The sequence below is a fragment of the Talpa europaea genome (assembly GCF_964194135.1).
Source record: "Talpa europaea genome assembly, chromosome: 6".
NCBI classification, from domain to species: domain Eukaryota; kingdom Metazoa; phylum Chordata; class Mammalia; order Eulipotyphla; family Talpidae; genus Talpa; species Talpa europaea.
This window is the reverse complement of record NC_140072.1, coordinates 41,364,790-41,384,128: the sequence shown is the minus strand read 5'-3', so window position 1 is coordinate 41,384,128 and position 19,339 is coordinate 41,364,790. Positions and strand designations below refer to the sequence as shown.

The following is a 19,339-nucleotide window of genomic DNA, read 5'->3' as shown; positions in this document are numbered from 1 at the left end:
GAAGAGCAAAAGGAACCTATATCCCTGGGAACCATGTGCTAGCCAGAAATACCCATACAGGCGTCAGTTTACCCCACTGAGGTTTTAATGCCTATTATAGCAGTAAGTGCACTGTTATAGGGCAATGATATATTCCCGATGTTTCTAGAAAGTTGACATATCTAAAAATGGCTAGAGGAAACCAGAGAATCTTATTTCCTTAACATCCCTTAAAGTAAGGCTAAAGGAGAACTGCTGAGGAACAAGAGTAGCTACTCACCAAGATGAGCCCACCGAACGTCAGCATTGTGGGGCCGATGTTAATTAAGGTGGTCACGATAACCCGGAATCTAGGATAAAGCATAGTTCCTGAGGCAAGGCCAAAGGGGAGACGTGAGCCCTGCACTGATCCCACCTGGCAGGTTTTCCCCAGCCCCCACACCCAAGCCTGGATCTTCTCTTTCAGTGCTCTTGGAAATTTGCTTTACAATTTGTCAGAATCATTCCATCTACCAGGCTGTGGGGGAGTTAACTTGTAGTTTCTCCTGAAGCCCACTAAGGCAGTGTTTAAAAACTTAAGAAATCTCAACAGAAACTTTACTAGTAAGACGTAGGTGGGAGTTGAGGCTAAAAAACTAGTTAGCCTCATTTGCTTTCTTTCTCCACTTTTTTCCCCCCATCAAAATCCAACCTGCTTTAACGCTGACCGGGAGGTTTAGGTTGACAATGGATAATTTTTGGAGGAGCAGGCCTAAGATGGCAGCATCTCCCCACTTTCCTTGAAAGAAATCTGATATATCAAAAAACAGGGTGGGGATTCTCCAAGCTTTGGGGTCAGACTCCTGAGTCTGTATCCTAGTTCTGCCTCTTTCAAGCTGTGCACTGTTGGGGAAGTTACTTAACCTCTCTGAGCTTCATTGCCATCACCTGTAAACTAGGGATAATAAAAGCCCCTACGTCAAAGATTGTTGGAGGGATTTAACAAGACAATGGTTAGCACACTCAGGTTAATATGGACTCCCATCATGAGCACTATTCTCTGGTTGGGACTGCATCGTGGAGACGAAAGTGCCCTCTGGAAGCTGCCATTTGAGTGCTCTTCACCATCTTCAGGGCTTCCCTCTAGTCCCAAGACCCCCAGAGAAGCCCAGATCGACTACACAAGCGACATTCAGGGTTCACAGAAGGGCGTGTTTGCATTTCTGAGACAGGAATGGTTTCCACCAAACCCGGATGTGAGAGACCACTCAAGTGTGGCCATTGCCCGTCCTCCACCTTCACCTCTCAATACTGACGATGACCCTTAGGAGACGGAGTATTCTCAATATCAACACAATATCCAGTATCTGCTGGCTGTTGTATTTTCTTGCTGGAAAAAGAACACAATCATCTAAGAGTCCATTTTTTGAGCGCCTCTGCCTTGTCCCTCTGATTTGATGAGGTCTGAGACTCTGGCTAGGGAGGAAAATGTGCTTTATTTCAACAGCAGGAGGATGGATCTGAGCAAAGAGAAAGTGAGTGCTGTCTTGAATCACTAGCACACCTCCCACTACCCCTCACCAACACCCCCAAACTCCCAGCAAATTGAGGCCAAGCCAGGCAAGTGAGCTAATGAATGGTGAGCATGGGTGCAGAGTTCAGATTGATGAAAGTTGTAACCAGGGATCCAGTTCTACAGAACACATTTCAACAAGCCCTTCCCCTGACCCCAGCATCCATTTTACAGTTCTGTTAAGAAGCTGCACTTTCTTTTTTTTTTTTTTAATAGAGGCATGTTTTATTTATTTGTTTGTTTGTTTTGTTTATACATGCACTGGGTACAGTCAGAAGCGCGGGAGGGTGAGAGAATTCACCAGAGCCAGAGCAGGGAGCAGAGCAGGCAGAAGGACCGAAGTACACTGCTGAGGGGAGCAGCGGGCGGCAGGAGAGGTCTGCGCACCATGTGGGACCCTCCTCCGGTGGCCGGGGAGCAGCCGGGGATTGAACCGGCGCCGCAGAGGCCGCAGGCAGCTTCGCAACCCAACGCTCAACTGCTGCGCCACCGGGGAGGCCCAAGAAGCTGCACTTTCACTAGATAATGCCCTCTGCCTGCAAGAAGGAGAAGGATCCAGGTGACTTTGGTGGGATCTGTAGTGGGGAAGGAACCAGAAGACAGTGGAGGGAAGAGGGAGATGGCAGGGACAATGCAGAGTTCTGCTCTGGTTAGACCCTAGGTGGGGGCCGAGATGGGCAGAGGTCAGAGGTGTGGAGGTCAGCTGTGACACCAGGGCCAGCTTTGCAGGCTGACCAGGTGAGTGCAATAAATCCTCACTTAACTTGTCAAGAGGTTTTCAGAAACGGTGACTTTAAGCAAAAGTATAAGAACAGCAAGCGCTCAAATAAATTGTTGCACTTGACTTCAGCCAAGACCCTGTTTTTGTCATCAAAGTTATATAACAAAAGGCCACTGAATGAAACATTGTTAGCAAGTGCCTGCTGTATTTGGTGTGATGGATGTCTGCAAAGGGAATCTCCAACAGACAACTGAACACAGACAAAGCTACCATCCCTCTCCAGGAGATGGAACTTTTTACTAATTCTTTTGTGTCCCCACAGCCTCTCCCCAAACACCAAGTGGGACACGGGGGCTCAACAAAGACTGGACACAGTCCCAGGGGGTGGTGAAGTCGAGGGCCGGGGACACTGACCTGACTGGATGGTGGCAGTGGCCACAGTGACCAGCAGCGCTATGATGATGATCAGCATGTCAAACCTAATGATGCAGAAGCAAAGTCGTGCAGGGTCAAAGAGAAGCCTATGGAGCTCAGGCTACAGTGGATTCCGAGAAGACCTCGAATCCAACATCTTCTGTAAAGCAATGATCCACCCACAAATCTGTAGTTCATATTATTAGGTGATCAGGTATGAAACAAGAAATACCATGTCTGATCGAGCCAATGGCCATTCCCTGCTTCAGTGACCCAGTCAAGGGAATATAGGCACATAAGGAGATGTAAGAATTAACTAATTCCTATCAGTTTAATTGTCTTGCAAATTAACTACATGCATGAGAGAAATTTGATACATTTTCAACATAATCTTTCTTGGTATCAATTTTATGAAATGCATCACCACGTTTTACTTAAAGAGGAACTTCATCACAGGATTACTTTTCAGACATGGTACCAAAGCACTGGACAACACTGACCAGCTCCCCTTGACCACGTGCACATCCTAGCAAGTTTCCTGGCAGTGAGAGCAGCACTCACAGAGCTCCAACCTGCCTAGCTGTGCACCGTGTAGGCCAGGCCTGCCTTGTGCCTGGTGTCCTGCGGCCCCAACACGTGGTTTTGGAGATGGATGGCTGGTTCGCAGCATGCCGGTGAAGCTGCGCAGTTGGTAGTGGGCAAGGTAATGCCACAGGGAGACACAGCCAGCAGTGTAAAGGGCTTGCTAACAGTCCTCGTCACCCAGCCACACAGGCCAAAACACACATGCTCACCAGTTCCAGAACTGATTCCTTCCAAAGTAAGTTCTGGGTTCGTACGTATACAGTTTCAGGAGAATCTCTATAATATAGAGAAAAAGGAATAGCCATTCTGCATAGGAAATGAAGGGGTTTTTCTCATCCAGAGCGATGAAGATGGCATTTATAAGAATGATGACATCATAAACCCAGACAAAAAATCTGCAAGAGGGGAAAAAGAAGAGACCTGCTAGCATGTGTTTCCAGGAAAAGAACACATCCAAAACCCTACCAGTGCAACTTTGCTTCCCAGCATGTGATGACTGTATCCCCCACCCCAGAAAGCACATCTAGTCTGGGGCCCTTGAATAGCTCTAGGAAGCACAGCAGAAGGAAGCATAATCTAGAAGCCTGTCCTTTTTAAGGGTCAGACATAGTGTATTCAGAACTCTTTCCAGGCCTCCTTGGGAAACAAAAGCAGTGAGCAGAGGACTGATTGATGGCTTCACTGATGACACACATTCAGTGTAGACCAGATCCCTCTATTTTTAATGCTACTTGAGAGAAAACTGCCCCTTCTCACTTGCCTGTGCCGAACCATCTTCTGGACCAGGAGGCTTACAGATGACTGGTACACCCGTGGCATCCAGGTTTCCAGGGGGTGTGTCTTGATGTTGATGGTGACCACCTGGATGTTGAGGAGGTCAGCCAAACGTAGAAAGTTCATTTTGTCTGCAATGAAAAAGGAACCTCAAGATACGTGGCCAATATGATACTAAAGCCAAAGGGTAAAGGCAAGTCGGCATCGATTCTTGGGTTTGCATTTCACAGGTGAAGATCTGAAGTCTCAAAGGGTGAAGACCCAAGGCCAAGGAGCCAGTGAGTGGCCATTTCTCAGCTGTCCTCATGAAGACCCTCAGCCAGCCCAAACATGATTTTGTGAGGTAGTTGCCACTACCTCACTCCCTGACTTCTGTTCCACCTTCCTCCTCACAAGGAACACCACTGCTTTCTTTTCTTGGCTTCTGTAGATAGGCAGGTGTTTTTTGCACAAAGATCTACATGGGCATTTTCCAGAAAGCTATGCTGTAGCACCAAAGAACACCTCCTCCTGGCTCACATCATTCATGGGACAGAACACCTGAGCGAACCATGCCAGGAAAACTCGTGTGTTTGGTGTGCTCTACATTCATCCTGCACAGCTAAACAGTATTCTAAGAACCACCTTATTCATCAGCCCAGAACCTGGGAGAAACTGTCGAGCAAGAAAAGCGCTTCATCACCAGCTTTGGGAAACAACTGTCAACAGACTGACTATAAACTAAGAAATGTTGCTTCATGTATCTCTTTTCCAGATGAGTAGCAGTTAGTCAAGTATCTCACCAACCTCACTATCTCTGACAATGTCTCCTAAAAGCCCCCATTCTGGGTTTGGAGTATCTCACCTTTTTAGAGCATCCCAGGAATTCACTTGACAGAAGGAATCACAAAGAAAGTTTGTGATTCACCCACCCCTAAAGATTCACCCACCCCTTCAGAGTCCTAACCATCAAGAAGTAGCAAAGGTGATAAATCATCAAAGGAGAATTCTCAAAAACAGAGGGGATGAAGCTCGGGCCTGGTTCTTTGGAGTGGAAGACGGAAGGGGACCCTTCTCCTCAGGCAGGGCCCCTCACAGGGTGGTCCCTAGGCAGCTGTGGGCCCTGTTCTGGGCCCCCTGCTCTTCCCGAGGTAAGTTCTTAAAATTTGGAAACTCTGAGAGCAATGGACAGAATCATTTTAACTTACAATTGAATCTGGTATTGAAAAATTAGGACTTGGATTTTATATGCCTTTTTCATTTCATTGTTTTGCTTGTTCATTTTTGTTCTCATGCCAAAGTATTGATCAGGCCAAAAATGAAAAAGCTTCACACCACAGACAGGTTGAGAGACCCCGTGCTCAGCAGTTGCCCAGTGAAGCACATCTCCCGTCCCACATCTGTAGCGGAACCCCAGGCCTGGCACCAGGTGGCACAGCCGTGAGTGCCAATGGAGGGACCCAGGCAATCTGCTCAAGGTCTGAGAAACCTGACCTAAGCAGACAGCAGGACTGCTCACCAGGCTGGCTGCTGAGGAGACACGCCCAGAGCTCATGTTAGGGTCTGTCATCCTACACACCTGCGCAAAGGCCTCCATCCTGGATCCAGCATCTAATGATGCTGGCATCACCCATTTAATGCTGTCTTGCCATACATTTCTCTTTGTGGGATTGACTTCCCCAACAAGTTTCAGAAAATCATCACCATTTCCTTCTGTCACACAAGCATGGAGTCTTAATAAAACCTATGGGTTCATAAGACTAATTTGAGAGTCCTCGTCTCATTTGAATTTACAATTATAATCTTACTTTCCTGTCAGACCCTCTAAAATCCAATAGTCATTTGTTTGTTCCAGTCCATGGTCGCGATGGCTGGAGCCCATCCCAGCAGCTCAGGGGGCTGGCAGGACCCCACCCTGGACAGGACGCCTTTTATCACAGAAAGCATCGCACACACCCACACTGACTCAGACTGGGACGACTGAGACACACCAGGGAACTTCAAGGGCACCTTTGGGATATGGAAGGGAAACAGAGCACCCAGGGGAGATCTGCACAGACATGGGGGAACGTGCAGTCTGTACAGTCTGTACACATACAGTGGCCATGGCTGAAGTCCATTTTTAATCCCCTCAAGGTTACAGTGAGCTGACATTAAATAAAACAAGCTTATTTGAGCATCCACTGTGCTGCCGTTTGACCCATTCCTTTAGAAGCCCCTCCTTACCCCTGTTAACCCCGATTGTGAGAGCACAGGGAAGAGGAAGGCCAGAGGCCAAGGCGTCTTACCCACGTGTCCCTTCTGTCCCTCATCACAGATCCTCAGAAGGAGCTCCAAGTGGGAACTGCTGACATCTGGCGCCACGACCTTGACCAGCTGCTTCCACTGGGCCTCCTTAACCACGAACTCGGTGCCCACCTTGACTTTCAGAATGTTGAAAGCCTCTATCATCTTGTGACGTTTCAGGTATGCCAGTTTGCGGATCTCATTCTTTAAAAAACAGAATTGTGTTTTTAAAGAGAAAGATTCCAGAAAGCCTCATTTCTTTACTCTAAACATTTCAAGGTCATTGACGAACCAAAAAGAAATCACTGATGGGTTTGCTAATCAGCAAGGTATAGAATCCCTGCTCAGTTCCAGATACATGTCTGCAAAAACACATCTTCTTACCAAGTTTGAACGTAGGAGACCAGGAAGCATAATCAATGTGGTGAAAAATAGAGCAGCAGGAGGCAGCAGGTCCAAACTCCACTCTGCTCAGGAGGAAGGGAGATTCCAGAAAGGAAGGAAATCGGCTTTGCTGCTGAGAGAGAGGGAGACGCAGGAAAAGAAGACAGATACGCCAGTAAGTTAAGAAGGAAAAGGGAGCGGTGGACTGGGAGAAAGAAAGAGAAGTGGAGGAGAAAGAGCAGGGCCAGGGCAGGATGGACAGCTGGAGCCTGCCTGGAGTGGCCATCTGCCCAGTCACAGGGAATCTTCCAAAAGGGGCAGGTTGAACAGCCATCCTCAGGTTACAGTTGGTCACCTACTGGCACCCCTAGGCTCCACTTCTGTAGGCAGGTTACCCAATATCATCATCACTTGATTGATTACACAGCTAGACAGTAAATCCTTAAGGGTCTAGGCTGTGTCTTAATCATTAATCATATTAATCATTTCTGACTGCAGAAGTTTGTATAATCAGGGCACATAAAACACATTTAAGATATGCTTGCTGGCTGATGCAAGTGGCAAAAGATAGCCAAAGAAAACACCTTCTTGAGGGTGGGAGAGGCACAGCAATAGTCCTGTCCAGTCCTGACGGGAGGGCAGTCAGAAGTAGTAAGTTCCCTGGGAGGCCCTGCATTGGGGTCAGGATCAGCTGAGGTTCCCACAGTGCACAGGACAGGTCAGACACCTTCAAAAGCCAGTTTAACCAAATCATAACACCCAGCCCCTCGTCCCCTTAGCCGTTAAGATTTGAGTTGTCCAAATTTGATTTGTCCCCTGGTGGGAAAGTTCCTAGGAATGAAAAATTCAAAACAGAATCAAAAGCCACAAGCTATGGGCCTCCCCGGTGGCGCAGCGGTTGAGCGTTGGGTTGCGAAGCTGCCCGCGGCCTCTGCGGCGCCGGTTCGATCCCCGGCTGCTCCCCGGCCACAAGAGGAGGGTCCCACATGGCGCGCAGACCTCTCCTGCCGCCCGCTGCTCCCCTCAGCAGTGTACTTCGGTCCTTCTGCCTGCTCTGCTCCCTGCTCTGGCTCTGGTGAATTCTCTCACCCTCCCGCGCTTCTGACTGTACCCAGTGCTTGTATAAACAAAAACAAACAAACAACCAAACAAACAAATAAATAAATAAATAAAAACATGCCTCTATAAAAAAAAAAAAAAAAGCCACAAGCTATGTCTTTCCTTAAGGAAAACCAACCTCTCTGTCCAACTAAATTTACAATGTAAAAACAGTGTAGGTGGGGAGCAGTGGAGGGCTGGGGTGAGCTGGCTGAGATATCTCTGTGGATTCCAAGTTGTAAATAAAACATCACCTGCCCAAGTATTCAAAAGCCTCTACCCATCCAACACCTACAGAAATTCTCCAAACATAAATCAAACAGGTAGAAACCAGGGCTTAAAGTGTTGGCTTTAAGAAGTTTCTGTTTCTGTTTTGTGAGAGCTTGGAAAGTATCCTCAGTATCCAATCAGACACAAAACAAGGAGCCAGGAAAAATTTGATGAGTTAGAAGCACACACCTGCCATCACCCACCATATTTATATGCTATCTTACCCACCACTGGTAAAGAAACAACCTGTTTAGCAGAAGCGAGCAAGATTCCAACTTAATCTTCAGACTTGCCCAAGTGAAAAGAAAAAGGACCCTTGCAAATATTTAGCAAATGCATTGATGAACCTCCCTGCCACTGCACCTGTCATGGCGCCTGCCCCCACCCCTGATCCCCAACTTATGCATGTTACCTTTAAATGCTTCCTGTAATTGTTGTAGACCACAGCCAGAAAGACGGACATAAAGATGTAGGTATTGATGATGATGTATGTAATAAAGTACAGAGAATACCACCAGCTGAAGTCATAGGCAGGCATCCTGGAGGAGGGGGGAGAAATAGTTTCATGGTTTTTCATACCCTAGGTTTGCATGAAAAGCTGACCTGAGGTGACAGCCCACACAGACCAGCCACGTGCCAGAGACACAGGAAAACCCCTTCTTCACTCTCCATGTGAAGGGATCTCAAAGTGATCACCATCTCTAATGCTAAACAGCCTGCTCCAAGCCTTCTGAAATTCCTAGTTCTTTATAGAACTGCCAACCTTCAAAGCAGGTAGGTAGGACCTTGGGGATGGCTATCCCTTCTCCCCCTTCATAATGAGAAAGAAAATGAAGGCCTAGAAAGGAGAGCAAATTGCCCAGGACAGAGGGAGTCTGAAGAGGGGCTTGGGTTTATACTCCCAACCCTGAAGGGACGCCAAGTTGCCTTGCTGGGGGCCAGAGAATTTTCTAACCACATTTAGACAATGAAAATGAAAGGGGCACTGTTAATAATCCCACCAGGACAAAGGCTTAACTTGGGATGTATGCTCAAGGCACCTTGAGCAGAAATTGGTTTTCATCTAGGAGGGGATACTGGAGCTGCTGGCATGGAAAGGGGGCCAGGAAGCTCACCTTCCTTCCCAGAGGGAGCAACAGCCAAGAGCAGGTTGGTGTGATGATCCCACAGGGAACTAGATGACAGGAAAATAGCCCCTTCCCCAAACCACAGCACGGATTAGATGGGTTTGACATTTGCGAGACATTTGTTAGTGTTCTGTGCATGCTCTAGACCCAAAGAGCTCTCTACTCAGTGTAGCACTGGTTGGTAACTTTACCTCCATGAACAAGATAAAACCATAACACCAAGAGAAATAGCCATTAGGAAAAGACCTATGACAATTTCCTCCTAAGTAATGTCCGCATGTATGGAGAACATTGTATGTGTTGGGGCCGGAGGGGCGGTGTCAACAGTAATCTTTACATTTCTTGCTGGTTTTATTTAGCCAGAAAACCACATCAGTGCTGAGAACAAGCCAGGATTCCTGTACTAAGATGGCTTAGGTTTTGAATAAAACTCAAGGAAAATCCAAAATAGAAAGTAGGCTCTAGTATTTTAAAGTTTATCTCAAAAGATGTACACTGTAGGGCCTCCCCGGTGGCGCAGCGGTTGAGCACTGGGTTGCGAAGCTGCCCGCAGCCTCTGCAGCGCCGGTTCGATCCCTGGCTGCTCCCCTCAGCAGTGTAGTTCGGTCCTTCTGTCTGCTCTGCTCCCTGCTCTGGCTCTGGTGAATTCTCTCACCCTCCCGCGCTTCTGACTATACCCAGTGCTTGTATAAATAAATAAAAATAAATCTTAAAAAAAAAAAAAAGATGTACACTATAACTTTCAGTGTTTTAAAAATTCACCTAAACTTAGTTTTAAACAGAGAGGTTTGGCTGTTATTAGTGCATGTATAGTCTTCAAAATTTTTGCAATGGACATAAATAAGTAGAATACATCACTACATTCCCTCTCAGCCTTGCTAGTGTTAGGAGGCAGCTGTTTTTAACAAGGTGAGTTCTGTTATGGAACCATGTCCACGAATATGAATTGGGGACCCACATACATGACATCAGGGCTGTTTGCAGTGGTGACCAGAACGTAGAGCTCAAAGGCTATCTCTAGGATGTTGGTGAAGTAGGATGATCCATCAACTGTTTTAAGGCCCCTAAGGAAGAACCAAAAAAACAGTGAAAACCCCACACACAAAAATGAGGCTGCAGTTGCCAAGACAATTTCCCCTTTCAAGAACATTCCTGAACAAGGAAGATAGCATCTGGTGAGAGATTGTGCTACCAACATGAAAGAATTCACATATAGAAACTTCCAGAACAGCACACTCACCTGTCCCCAAAGAGCTTTAAGGCCATAAGGGAGAATATCAGCACACTGAAAATAAACAAGAGGAAGACATAGAGGATGTCAGGCAGAGTATTCCGGATGCTTCGGAAAGCCCTTCGGATCTGTGAAGACAAAATTTAATTTCATTTACAAGAAATCAGCTTGGATTTTCTGCAAAAGTCAGAAGCAAGCCCTCATGTATCCTAATCATCTCCTTACCTGTCGACTTTCAGGGAAGTTGATTAGGAAGACTGGTCTTAAGACCCTTGACCACCGAATGCTGTGGATGTTGACAGCTTCCAGGGACCCGTAGATAATGAGATCAATCAAGGTCAGCTGTGAGAGACATGGGACAGAGATGTCAGCTTCAGCCTGGGGACCCCCTCTTTACCAAATGGTGGAAATTGACAATGATGGCTCGAAGGAAAAGAATATCAAGCAGCAAGTACAGAGGTGTGGAGACTGGGCCTTGGTGATTTAGAAGGAACCCTGGTTCGAGCATTTTGACTGCTTGCTGATATGCTCATCTTGAAACGCCCTTAGCTATTGTCCAATACAGCAGTTTCAGAATACATCACCCTGCCTTGCTTGGCATAACTGCTTAGTATATATGCTTCCAGGTTTTTCTTTGGGTGTGTAATATTCTCCCCTTTTTTCTTTTTAAAAAAGATGTGACCCATCACTTGTAATCAGGGAAATGCAAATCAAAACTACCATGAGATACCATCTTACACCAGTGAGAAAGGCACATATTAAAAAAACTAGCAACAACAAATGTTGGCGAGGGTGTGGAGAAAAAGGAACTCTCCTGCACTGTTGGTGGGAGTGCAAACTGGTCCAACCACTATGGAGAGCTGTGTGGAGATTTCTGGACCTACTAAACATAGAGCTTCCATATGATCCAGCAATTCCACTCCTAGGTATTTACCCAAAGGACACAGAAACATCAATTCCAAAGAGCACCTGCACCCCTATGTTTATAGCAGCACTGTTTACAATAGCTAAGCTTTGGAAACAACCCAAATGCCCAAAAATAGATGACTGGAAGATGTGGTACATATATACCATGGAATATTACTCAGCATTCAAAAAAGATAAACACATGCAATTTGCAGCAACATGGATGGCGCTGGAAGGGATCATGCTCAGCAAAATAAGCCAGAAAGAAAAAGAAAAATACTGGATGATCTCACTCATAGCAGGAATCTAGAAAACTTAAATAAGGGACCAGGAAAATGAATAACTATAAGAAAGTGAAAATCAAAATCAACAAAAACTATGAACCAGAGACACTCTATGGGGGGTAGGGGGCGGGAGGGGAGAGATTGGGGTCAAAATAAGGGGGTTGCAATTGTATGGGGAATATAAAAATAAATAAATAAATAAATAAAGCCAAGAGAAAAGAGTAGAAAGAACATAATGAAATTTGATTTTAATAAAACAATATACACCATAAAAAAATAAATAAATAAAAAATAAATAAAAAAGATGTGACCCAACTCTCCTGCAAGCTGTTCCTTTGCCTCACAGATTATCTCCCTGATAATAGTCACAGATGTGTTTTTAACGCTATTTTCAAGGGCTACCTGGATGGGCTACCTTTTATTTAATACGTATCTACTGTATGTGTATTTTTTCAACATTATGAACAGCTCAGCCATGTCCAGTCTGTGCTAAAATCTTTGAACACATTGTTCTTTCCTAACGATAAATTCCCAGGGGCGAAGTCTAGGATGCTAACGTGTGCGTATGGATGATTTCTAACTGCCAAACTGCCTTCCAGAAGACACATGTGTCTGTGGGGCGGAAGGTGTTCTGTTTCCTCTTGATCTCACTAACAGTGTTTTATAGGTAAACACATGCTATTTTATTGTTGTTTTAATTACTGTTACTTAATAAGCGGTGAAGCTTTTTTGTTTTATGTCCACCTTTTTTTTTTCCTTTTTTTTAGTTACCATCACCTATCTCCAGCACATTTTCCTATGGAGCTTCTGTCTTTAATTTGGAAGTGCTCTTGATATTTTAAGATATTCACACTGCTGCATTTTGCTTGTTCTTCAGTTTGCTTGCAGCTGTGGTTTGCTTGCAGCTGTGCTGATGGTATTTGTACCCAAATCTGTCAGTTTTGCTGGAACCATGTAAATCTACTGGGTCCTCTTTCTTCAGTGTTTGCTTGACCATAGACTCTCAATGGCACTATAATGAACACTCACCACTATGGTTACCATGATGCAGATGTTTTTTGTATCCTTCCAGAAAACCATCTGAGGAGTGACTTTTGCAAAATGCAGGAGTCTCCCAAAGAATGCAGTCAGACAGAGCACTTCCACTAGCGCGGTAGCCTGCAGGCAGAACACAGAGATAAGCAGAGTGCCCTTCTTAGGAGGGCCAGCTTTAATTGGAGGGCCAGCTTTAAATCTCTTGTAACTCCCTGAATACCACAATTGAGAATTAGCAATGTCCCTTAATTTTACTGCAAGTTGCAGCAAAATTCTTTGCTGGTTGGAATGATTTCTTCCTCTAAAAAGGAAACCTGCCCCTAAGCCACAAATTCCATGAGCCAAACTGGCAGAGGTTCCTGGGAAGGGCTGAGTCAGCAGACAGAGGACCCAGAATGCACTTCCCCAGGAAAGGGGAGGTCAAGGACAGCAGAAGCAGGCATTTCTATGTTTAAGTGCCCCATGTTTGTGTTCAGAATAAATATCTAGAAGTTCAGTTTCTCTAGTGGTAGAACAACTCCACAAAGATGTATTTTGAAGTGATGGGTCACTCCCTAGACATCACTGCCTTGCTGCTTAAATTTTGCTGGTTAGCGGAGAGAATGGAGGCCATGGGGACCCAAGTGATGAGTGTCTCCCTCTCGAGGTCACAGGCATCAACTCCAAACTCCCTGCAGGCAGATAGGTTTCAAGGCTGTGACTGCAGCAAATGCTTTGCCTGCAGTTACCATGAGGCAGTAATTCCTCCCTAACAAGGGCACTCAGCTCCATCAATGGGAGGAGGGTGGCAAAGTAAGAAGATAGGGGCGAAGGAGCAACTTGTTTTAGGCTAGGAAAGTGGTAAGATGTGGAGGAAGGCTGGAGGGAATGGACTCCTTAAGGGACATGAAGAAAGGGGCTTGCGCTGGACCCTGAAATCAACAGTTGACTCTCTCTATCTCCTAGACTTATGATCCTGGGCAGGCATCCTTGAAAGTCTTTAGAGACTCTGCTAAGGCCAGGTGTACAAAATTGTCTAAGGCAATTTCAAGATACTCTTGTTCAAACTAAGATTTGCATAGATCTTGGCTGAAGCGCACCCACACCCCTCCTCCTCTTAGCACATTTTATTTTAGAAATTTGAAGTACAAATACTGGCAAAAGAACACTCTGAAACTCAGGTAACCAACCCAAGGCCTCTAATGACCAATAACAGAGGGGTGAGAACTTGGGGAGAGAGGCAAAGGGCTGAGAAGACAACTGCAGAATTCTCACCTCGGCCAGGGTGCACTAGCACTAGGAGGGACTGACTCTGTCCAGACTAGGAATGCATAGCTCTGCTTCCTCACACTTTGTTTGGTCTTGACAGTTGCTGGGCTAAAAGTATTCTGTCCAGAGACTTCATGAATTGTCAAAGCCTGATCACATGGCAGTACGGTGGCCAGTAGGCCACTTTGGTGGACCCCTATGAACCATACTTGCGGCTTTCACTCCCTTGTGCAGTGTCAGGAATCTGGCATTTGATGGGCTCTGGCCATCAGGACATCAGCAAGTGCCAGGCAAGCCTAGGTTGATGAAACCTGCACATGAGGTGCCCCTTCTTAACTTCCCCACCCCCACTGGGATAAGTCTAAGCCACACAGAAGATAATAAAAACCTGTTCTTTAAAGCTATGGGTTGACAGACTATATGTTAAAGGACCAGATAGTAAATACTGGAGGTGGGCCTCCCCAGTGGGGCAGTGGGTTGAGCACCATGCTGTGAAGCTGTCCGCAGCCTCGGCAGTGTGGGTTCTATCCCGGCTGGCCAGCGAGAATCCCACATGGCACAGCAGACCTCTCCTGCTGCGCCTGCTAGTCCCCTCAGCAGTGTATTTCTGTCATCTGCCTGTTCTGTTCTCTGCTCTGTCTCTGGTGAATCCTCTCACCCTCCCATGCCTCTGGCCTCTACCCCAGCTCTTGTATAAAAATAAATAAATATTTGTTTTAAATAAATAAATAAATACTGGAGGCTTTGCAAGTCATTCTTTCCCTGCCTCATCTACTCTCAGAAGTAAAAGCAGTGTTTAGTCAGTAATAAACATGAGCAGTTCGTCACTATTATTCAGACCCATCTGCAGTAGCTGGTTAGTTTATACATTACTCAAAATGACTTGTGGGGCCTCCCTGGTGGCGCAGCGGGTTGAGCACGGTGCTGTGAAGCTGTCCGCAGCCTCTGCAGCGCAGGTTCAATTCCCGGCTGGACAGGGAGAAACCCACATGGCATGGCAGACCTTTCCTGCCTCGTCCGCTGCTCCCCTCAGCAGTGTTTTCAGTCCGTCTGCCTGTTCTGCTCCCCGCTCTGTCTCTGGTGAATCCTCTCACCCTCCCGCGCCTCTGGCCTGTACCCCAGTTGTATAAATAAATAAAAATATTTTTAAAAAAGACTTGCGATCAGCTACTAAGCACCAACAAAAATACTCTAAGCAACTTTGACTATGAAAAAGCTGAAAATGTGGCAAGTCTAACAGTATATTACCACATTGTCTTTTGCCATTAAATAAAGGTGTCTTGTTTCAAAGCCTTGTTTGTATATCCTATTTGTCCTGTGCAAAGACCAAAGCTTCCACTTGAAGTCAGTAGGCACAAGTCTTCCAACCCTCAGTAATAAAAATCAAATCAAATCAAATTCACATTTATTGAAATTCGACAAGGGGCGGGGGGTGGGTGCGGGGGAGGGAAGAAGAGGCCTGGGTACCAAATCATCCATGACAAAGTCCAGTGAGCCTTTCGGGTTTTAATGCTTACCAAGAAAGGCAGTGGAAACAAAGCAGGCTCCTCAAACAGAGCGAGGGAAAGGTTGACACAGATGAAGAAGTATGTGGTGGCTCGCATTGTCCAGTGGTTATAAAAATAGTAAAGTCTGAAGAGGAAAAACATGAAGGAATTATCAACAAAGAACAGGAGTGAACCAGCACTCAGATTTCCCGTTATAAGAGCAATGGCAGGTAAAATACAGTGACAGTTCTGGCCACACTTCCTTACATTTTAGGGAGCAAGGGGCAGGATCGAATCAAGCCATGCTACAAAACACTCAGAAAAAACCCCCAAGGCTATGTTCGTATCTCAAAATACATTCTCTTAACAGTTTTTAACAGTCTCAATGTAGAACTAGCACCTTCCTCACTGGGTGGGTGTGAGAATAAGAGAATGCTTTAGAGCACCGAAACAGTGACCCACACACAGTGAAGCCCCAGTTAAGATGCCCTGCTAATGTGTGGGACGGTAGCCCAACCGATTTTCAAATGTGCATCATCCCATCTCAACATGGGAGACTTGGCGAGAACTTGGAACCACGCAGTTCTGTTCCTGGTGCGGGGAGGAGAGGGCAGTGCCCCCAAACTGCCCAGCAGGATCCAGGGATAAGGCATGTACAGCTTTTGGAGGAACTAAGGCTCCTTCCTGATTATAACAAATGTTTTTTCCTTATTCTGAGCCAAATCCTTGGTCTCAGTTCCACCCTTAGGGGGTGAGAGAGAAAAAGCTGAATTCTCATGAAGAGAACAAATGTACAGATTGTGTCAACAAGGCAACAGAAAGAGAAGGAACAAGTGTTCTTTTCACTTCAGCAGCTCTAAGAGGACTAAGAAGAAAAGGCAGTGACATGTTTTTAGCTTGGATGCCGATCTCCTGTCCCAGATGGTGTTTATTTACTCAGTATCTGTCTTTAAGGTATTTATTGAACGCTTCCCTGAGTGTGAAGCACCATGTTCTTATAACTTAACCAAAAAAGCATTGGATTTTATCCAAATCTCTGAAACATCCCCTAGATGGCTCTCAAAGAATTTGTAGAAACAATGTCTTCGGTTTGAGTTCAACTTCAAGATAGGAAGTGCTGGGCCTCCCTCGTGGCGCAAGGATTAAGATGCAACCTAGGACTACAACCTAGGAAGCAATCCATAGCCTCTGCAGCATGAGTTCGATCTCAGCCAGCCAGGGAGCAACCCACATGGTGCAGCAGACCTCTCCTGTTTTGCCCGCTGCTCCCTTCAGCAGTGTATTTCAGTCGATCCACCTGTTCTGTTCCCCACTCTTTCTCTGGTGAATCCTCTCACCCCCCACATCTCTGGCCTGTACCCCAGCTCTTGTATGCATAAATAAATAAATCTTTAAAAGAAAAAAGAATAGGAAGTGCTAAAGAACAGGTGGTTCTACATTACAGTCCACACTCTCATTACCTGATGGCCTGAGGAGATGTTTCAAATGGAACATTTCTGTTGTATTGGGCATCAGAAACATAGGCCGCTGCCAGGAGAAGGTCCTGTCCCAATTGGGAGAGAGGAAGTGAAGACAAAGTCAGAGCAGGGAAGGGCATTTTTCGTTGACATTTGTATGGATGTCTCAAGTGTAAGAGGAAACTCCCCTCCACCCCTCCCCCAACCCCACACTGAAGTAAACAGTATGAAGAGCCCAGCATGGAGGCCCCAGAAGCTCTCCTGGGCAGTAAGGGTCATGCAGTGGAGAGCAGCTGTACCACACTAAACCATCCTGAATTCAAACACAGGCTCTCAGGCAGGAACGAACAGGAAAGCACCACGTAGTATATACACGAGTACTTAACAATATCCATCCATACATGTTTAGGACTTATACATACAAACATACAAAGACAAAATTGTATATGGACTACTTGAAGGGAGGTAAGAGGGATTTTAAATGATAATTTCAACAACTAAATTATTTCATTTCTTGGTAAGAAAGGAGTTTTGAGCCTAGCCCCTCCTCAAGGTATGACCCTACTCTGTACATACACGTACTTTGAAAACAATGAAATGGTTTCATATAATACAAGGCTTTACTTTTTTCGCTCAATATATGCTGGACTTTTTTTCAACAATAGTATGTATATATAGAGAGAGCTACTCAATCTTTTTTTAACAAATGCACCTTCCTTTAGTTATTTTTCTTTCCCTCTATTTTGAATACATTGAATATTTTTAAATAACTTACACACACACACACACACACACACACACACACGGTGCCATAAGGGTATTTTAGGATAGAGTATAACTTGTAGATGAAAGGTATGTGCATTTTCTATTTTGATAAGTACTATCAAATTGCCTTTCCAAACTTTATTTCATGTGCCTCAAAATAGTACATGAGCATATATGTTTTTTTCCCTTCTCACCAACATTGATATAATTTTAAATGGTTGATAATATCCTATCAGCCAGAGGAGCATCCTGAGATTTTAGGTTACATTAGAAGGAAAAACAACCCAATTATCCAAGTCATCTACTCAAAACAGAGAATGTCTTCCTGCCTGAATAGGAATGGAAATCTCCTATTAGTTAAGCAAGTCAATTTTCCTAATGAACATAAATGCAAAAAAATCATTGAAATATCTTAGTAAACCCAACCCAACAATGCATCCAAAGGATTATATACTATGACCAAGTGAAATTTACCCCAGGGACACAAGGATGGTCAACATTTGAAAATCAATGAATTCATCATGTCAGTAAAAGGAAAGATTTTTTAAAAAGATCATATCAATAGGTGTCAAGAAAGCCTTTGACAAGATTCAACATAATTTGTAAGAAAAACTCTCAAAAAGCTGGGAATAAATAGAACATATGTCAACATAATAAAAACCTACATGTGACAAAGCCACAGCTAACATTATTCTCAATGGTGAAAATTGAAAACTTTTCCACTGAGATATGGTTGAAGTCAAGGGCATTCACTTTCACCATTATTATTCAACTTAATATTGGAACCCCTGGTGAGAGCAATTAGGAAGAGAAAGATACCAAAAAAATATAACTAGGACAGGAAGAAATATATCATTATTGGGTCTCCCCTGGTGGCGCAGACAGTTGAGCCCTGGGCTGCAGCGCCGGTTCGATCCCCGGCCATGGCACACAGACCTCTCCTGCCACCCGCTGCTCCCCTCAGCAGTGTATTTTGTCAGTCTGCCTGTTCTGTTCCCCGCTCTTGCTCTGGTGAATTCTCTCACCCTCCTGTGCTTCTGACTGTACCCAGTGCTTGTATAAATAAATAAATAAATCTTTAAGAAAAAAAAGTGCTTCTGTAAAAGAAATATATCATTATTTGTGAACAACATGATAATAATAATATAAAGTAAATCCAAAAGACTCAACTGAAGAACTAATTGAAACTATAAATCAGTAGCAAAGTGGCAGGTTAAAAAAATTAATACACAAAAATCAGCTGCTTTCCTTATCCAGGAGACCCATCATCTCTCCAAAGACAAAAAAACATAAGCTCAAAAAAGTGGTTGGAAAACAAGAAAATGAGGCCCACAAAAAAAGGGCATGGGCGGCTATATGAGATAAAATAGACTTCCAGATAAAAAAGTTAAGGAGACAGGGATGGAATTCATGTAATGATTTCACTAGTGAGGTCTACTATACCTTCAAAGATGAATTAATACCTACGCATATCAAAGTCTTCCAAAAAAAAATGAGGAAGAGGAAATGCTTCCAAACACACTTTCTGGGTCCAATGTTACTTTGATGTCAAAAGAGAGAACATCGCAAAAAAAAAAAAGAAGAAGAAGAAGAAAAAAAAGAAAAAAGAACACTACACGCTAATATCCCTGATGAAAATATATACAAATCCTCAACAAAATCTTAGCGAAGCAAAGTCAATACTACCTTAAAATGATCACACCTCCTGACCAAGTGGGATTTATCCCAGCAACACAAGGATGGTTCAGCACTTGAAA

The 19,339-nt window shown here is 44.8% G+C and overlaps 1 protein-coding gene across 1 annotated transcript in view; it reads right to left on the bottom strand.

The window, feature by feature from the left end:
• LOC311171918 (two pore channel protein 2-like) overlaps positions 1 to 19,339 on the bottom strand; it is a gene marked incomplete at both ends in the record, with an annotated part of 33,396 nt that overhangs the window by 5,346 nt on the left and 8,711 nt on the right. The window contains 13 exons of the mRNA XM_084234955.1: positions 260 to 329; positions 1,261 to 1,344; positions 2,663 to 2,731; positions 3,461 to 3,646; positions 4,012 to 4,156; positions 6,293 to 6,494; positions 8,455 to 8,581; positions 10,132 to 10,233; positions 10,410 to 10,528; positions 10,626 to 10,742; positions 12,620 to 12,748; positions 15,391 to 15,505; positions 16,821 to 16,903. Coding sequence (XP_084091081.1) covers positions 260 to 329; positions 1,261 to 1,344; positions 2,663 to 2,731; positions 3,461 to 3,646; positions 4,012 to 4,156; positions 6,293 to 6,494; positions 8,455 to 8,581; positions 10,132 to 10,233; positions 10,410 to 10,528; positions 10,626 to 10,742; positions 12,620 to 12,748; positions 15,391 to 15,505; positions 16,821 to 16,903 — 1,548 coding nt within the window. The remainder of the gene's footprint in view (positions 1 to 259; positions 330 to 1,260; positions 1,345 to 2,662; positions 2,732 to 3,460; positions 3,647 to 4,011; positions 4,157 to 6,292; positions 6,495 to 8,454; positions 8,582 to 10,131; positions 10,234 to 10,409; positions 10,529 to 10,625; positions 10,743 to 12,619; positions 12,749 to 15,390; positions 15,506 to 16,820; positions 16,904 to 19,339) is intronic.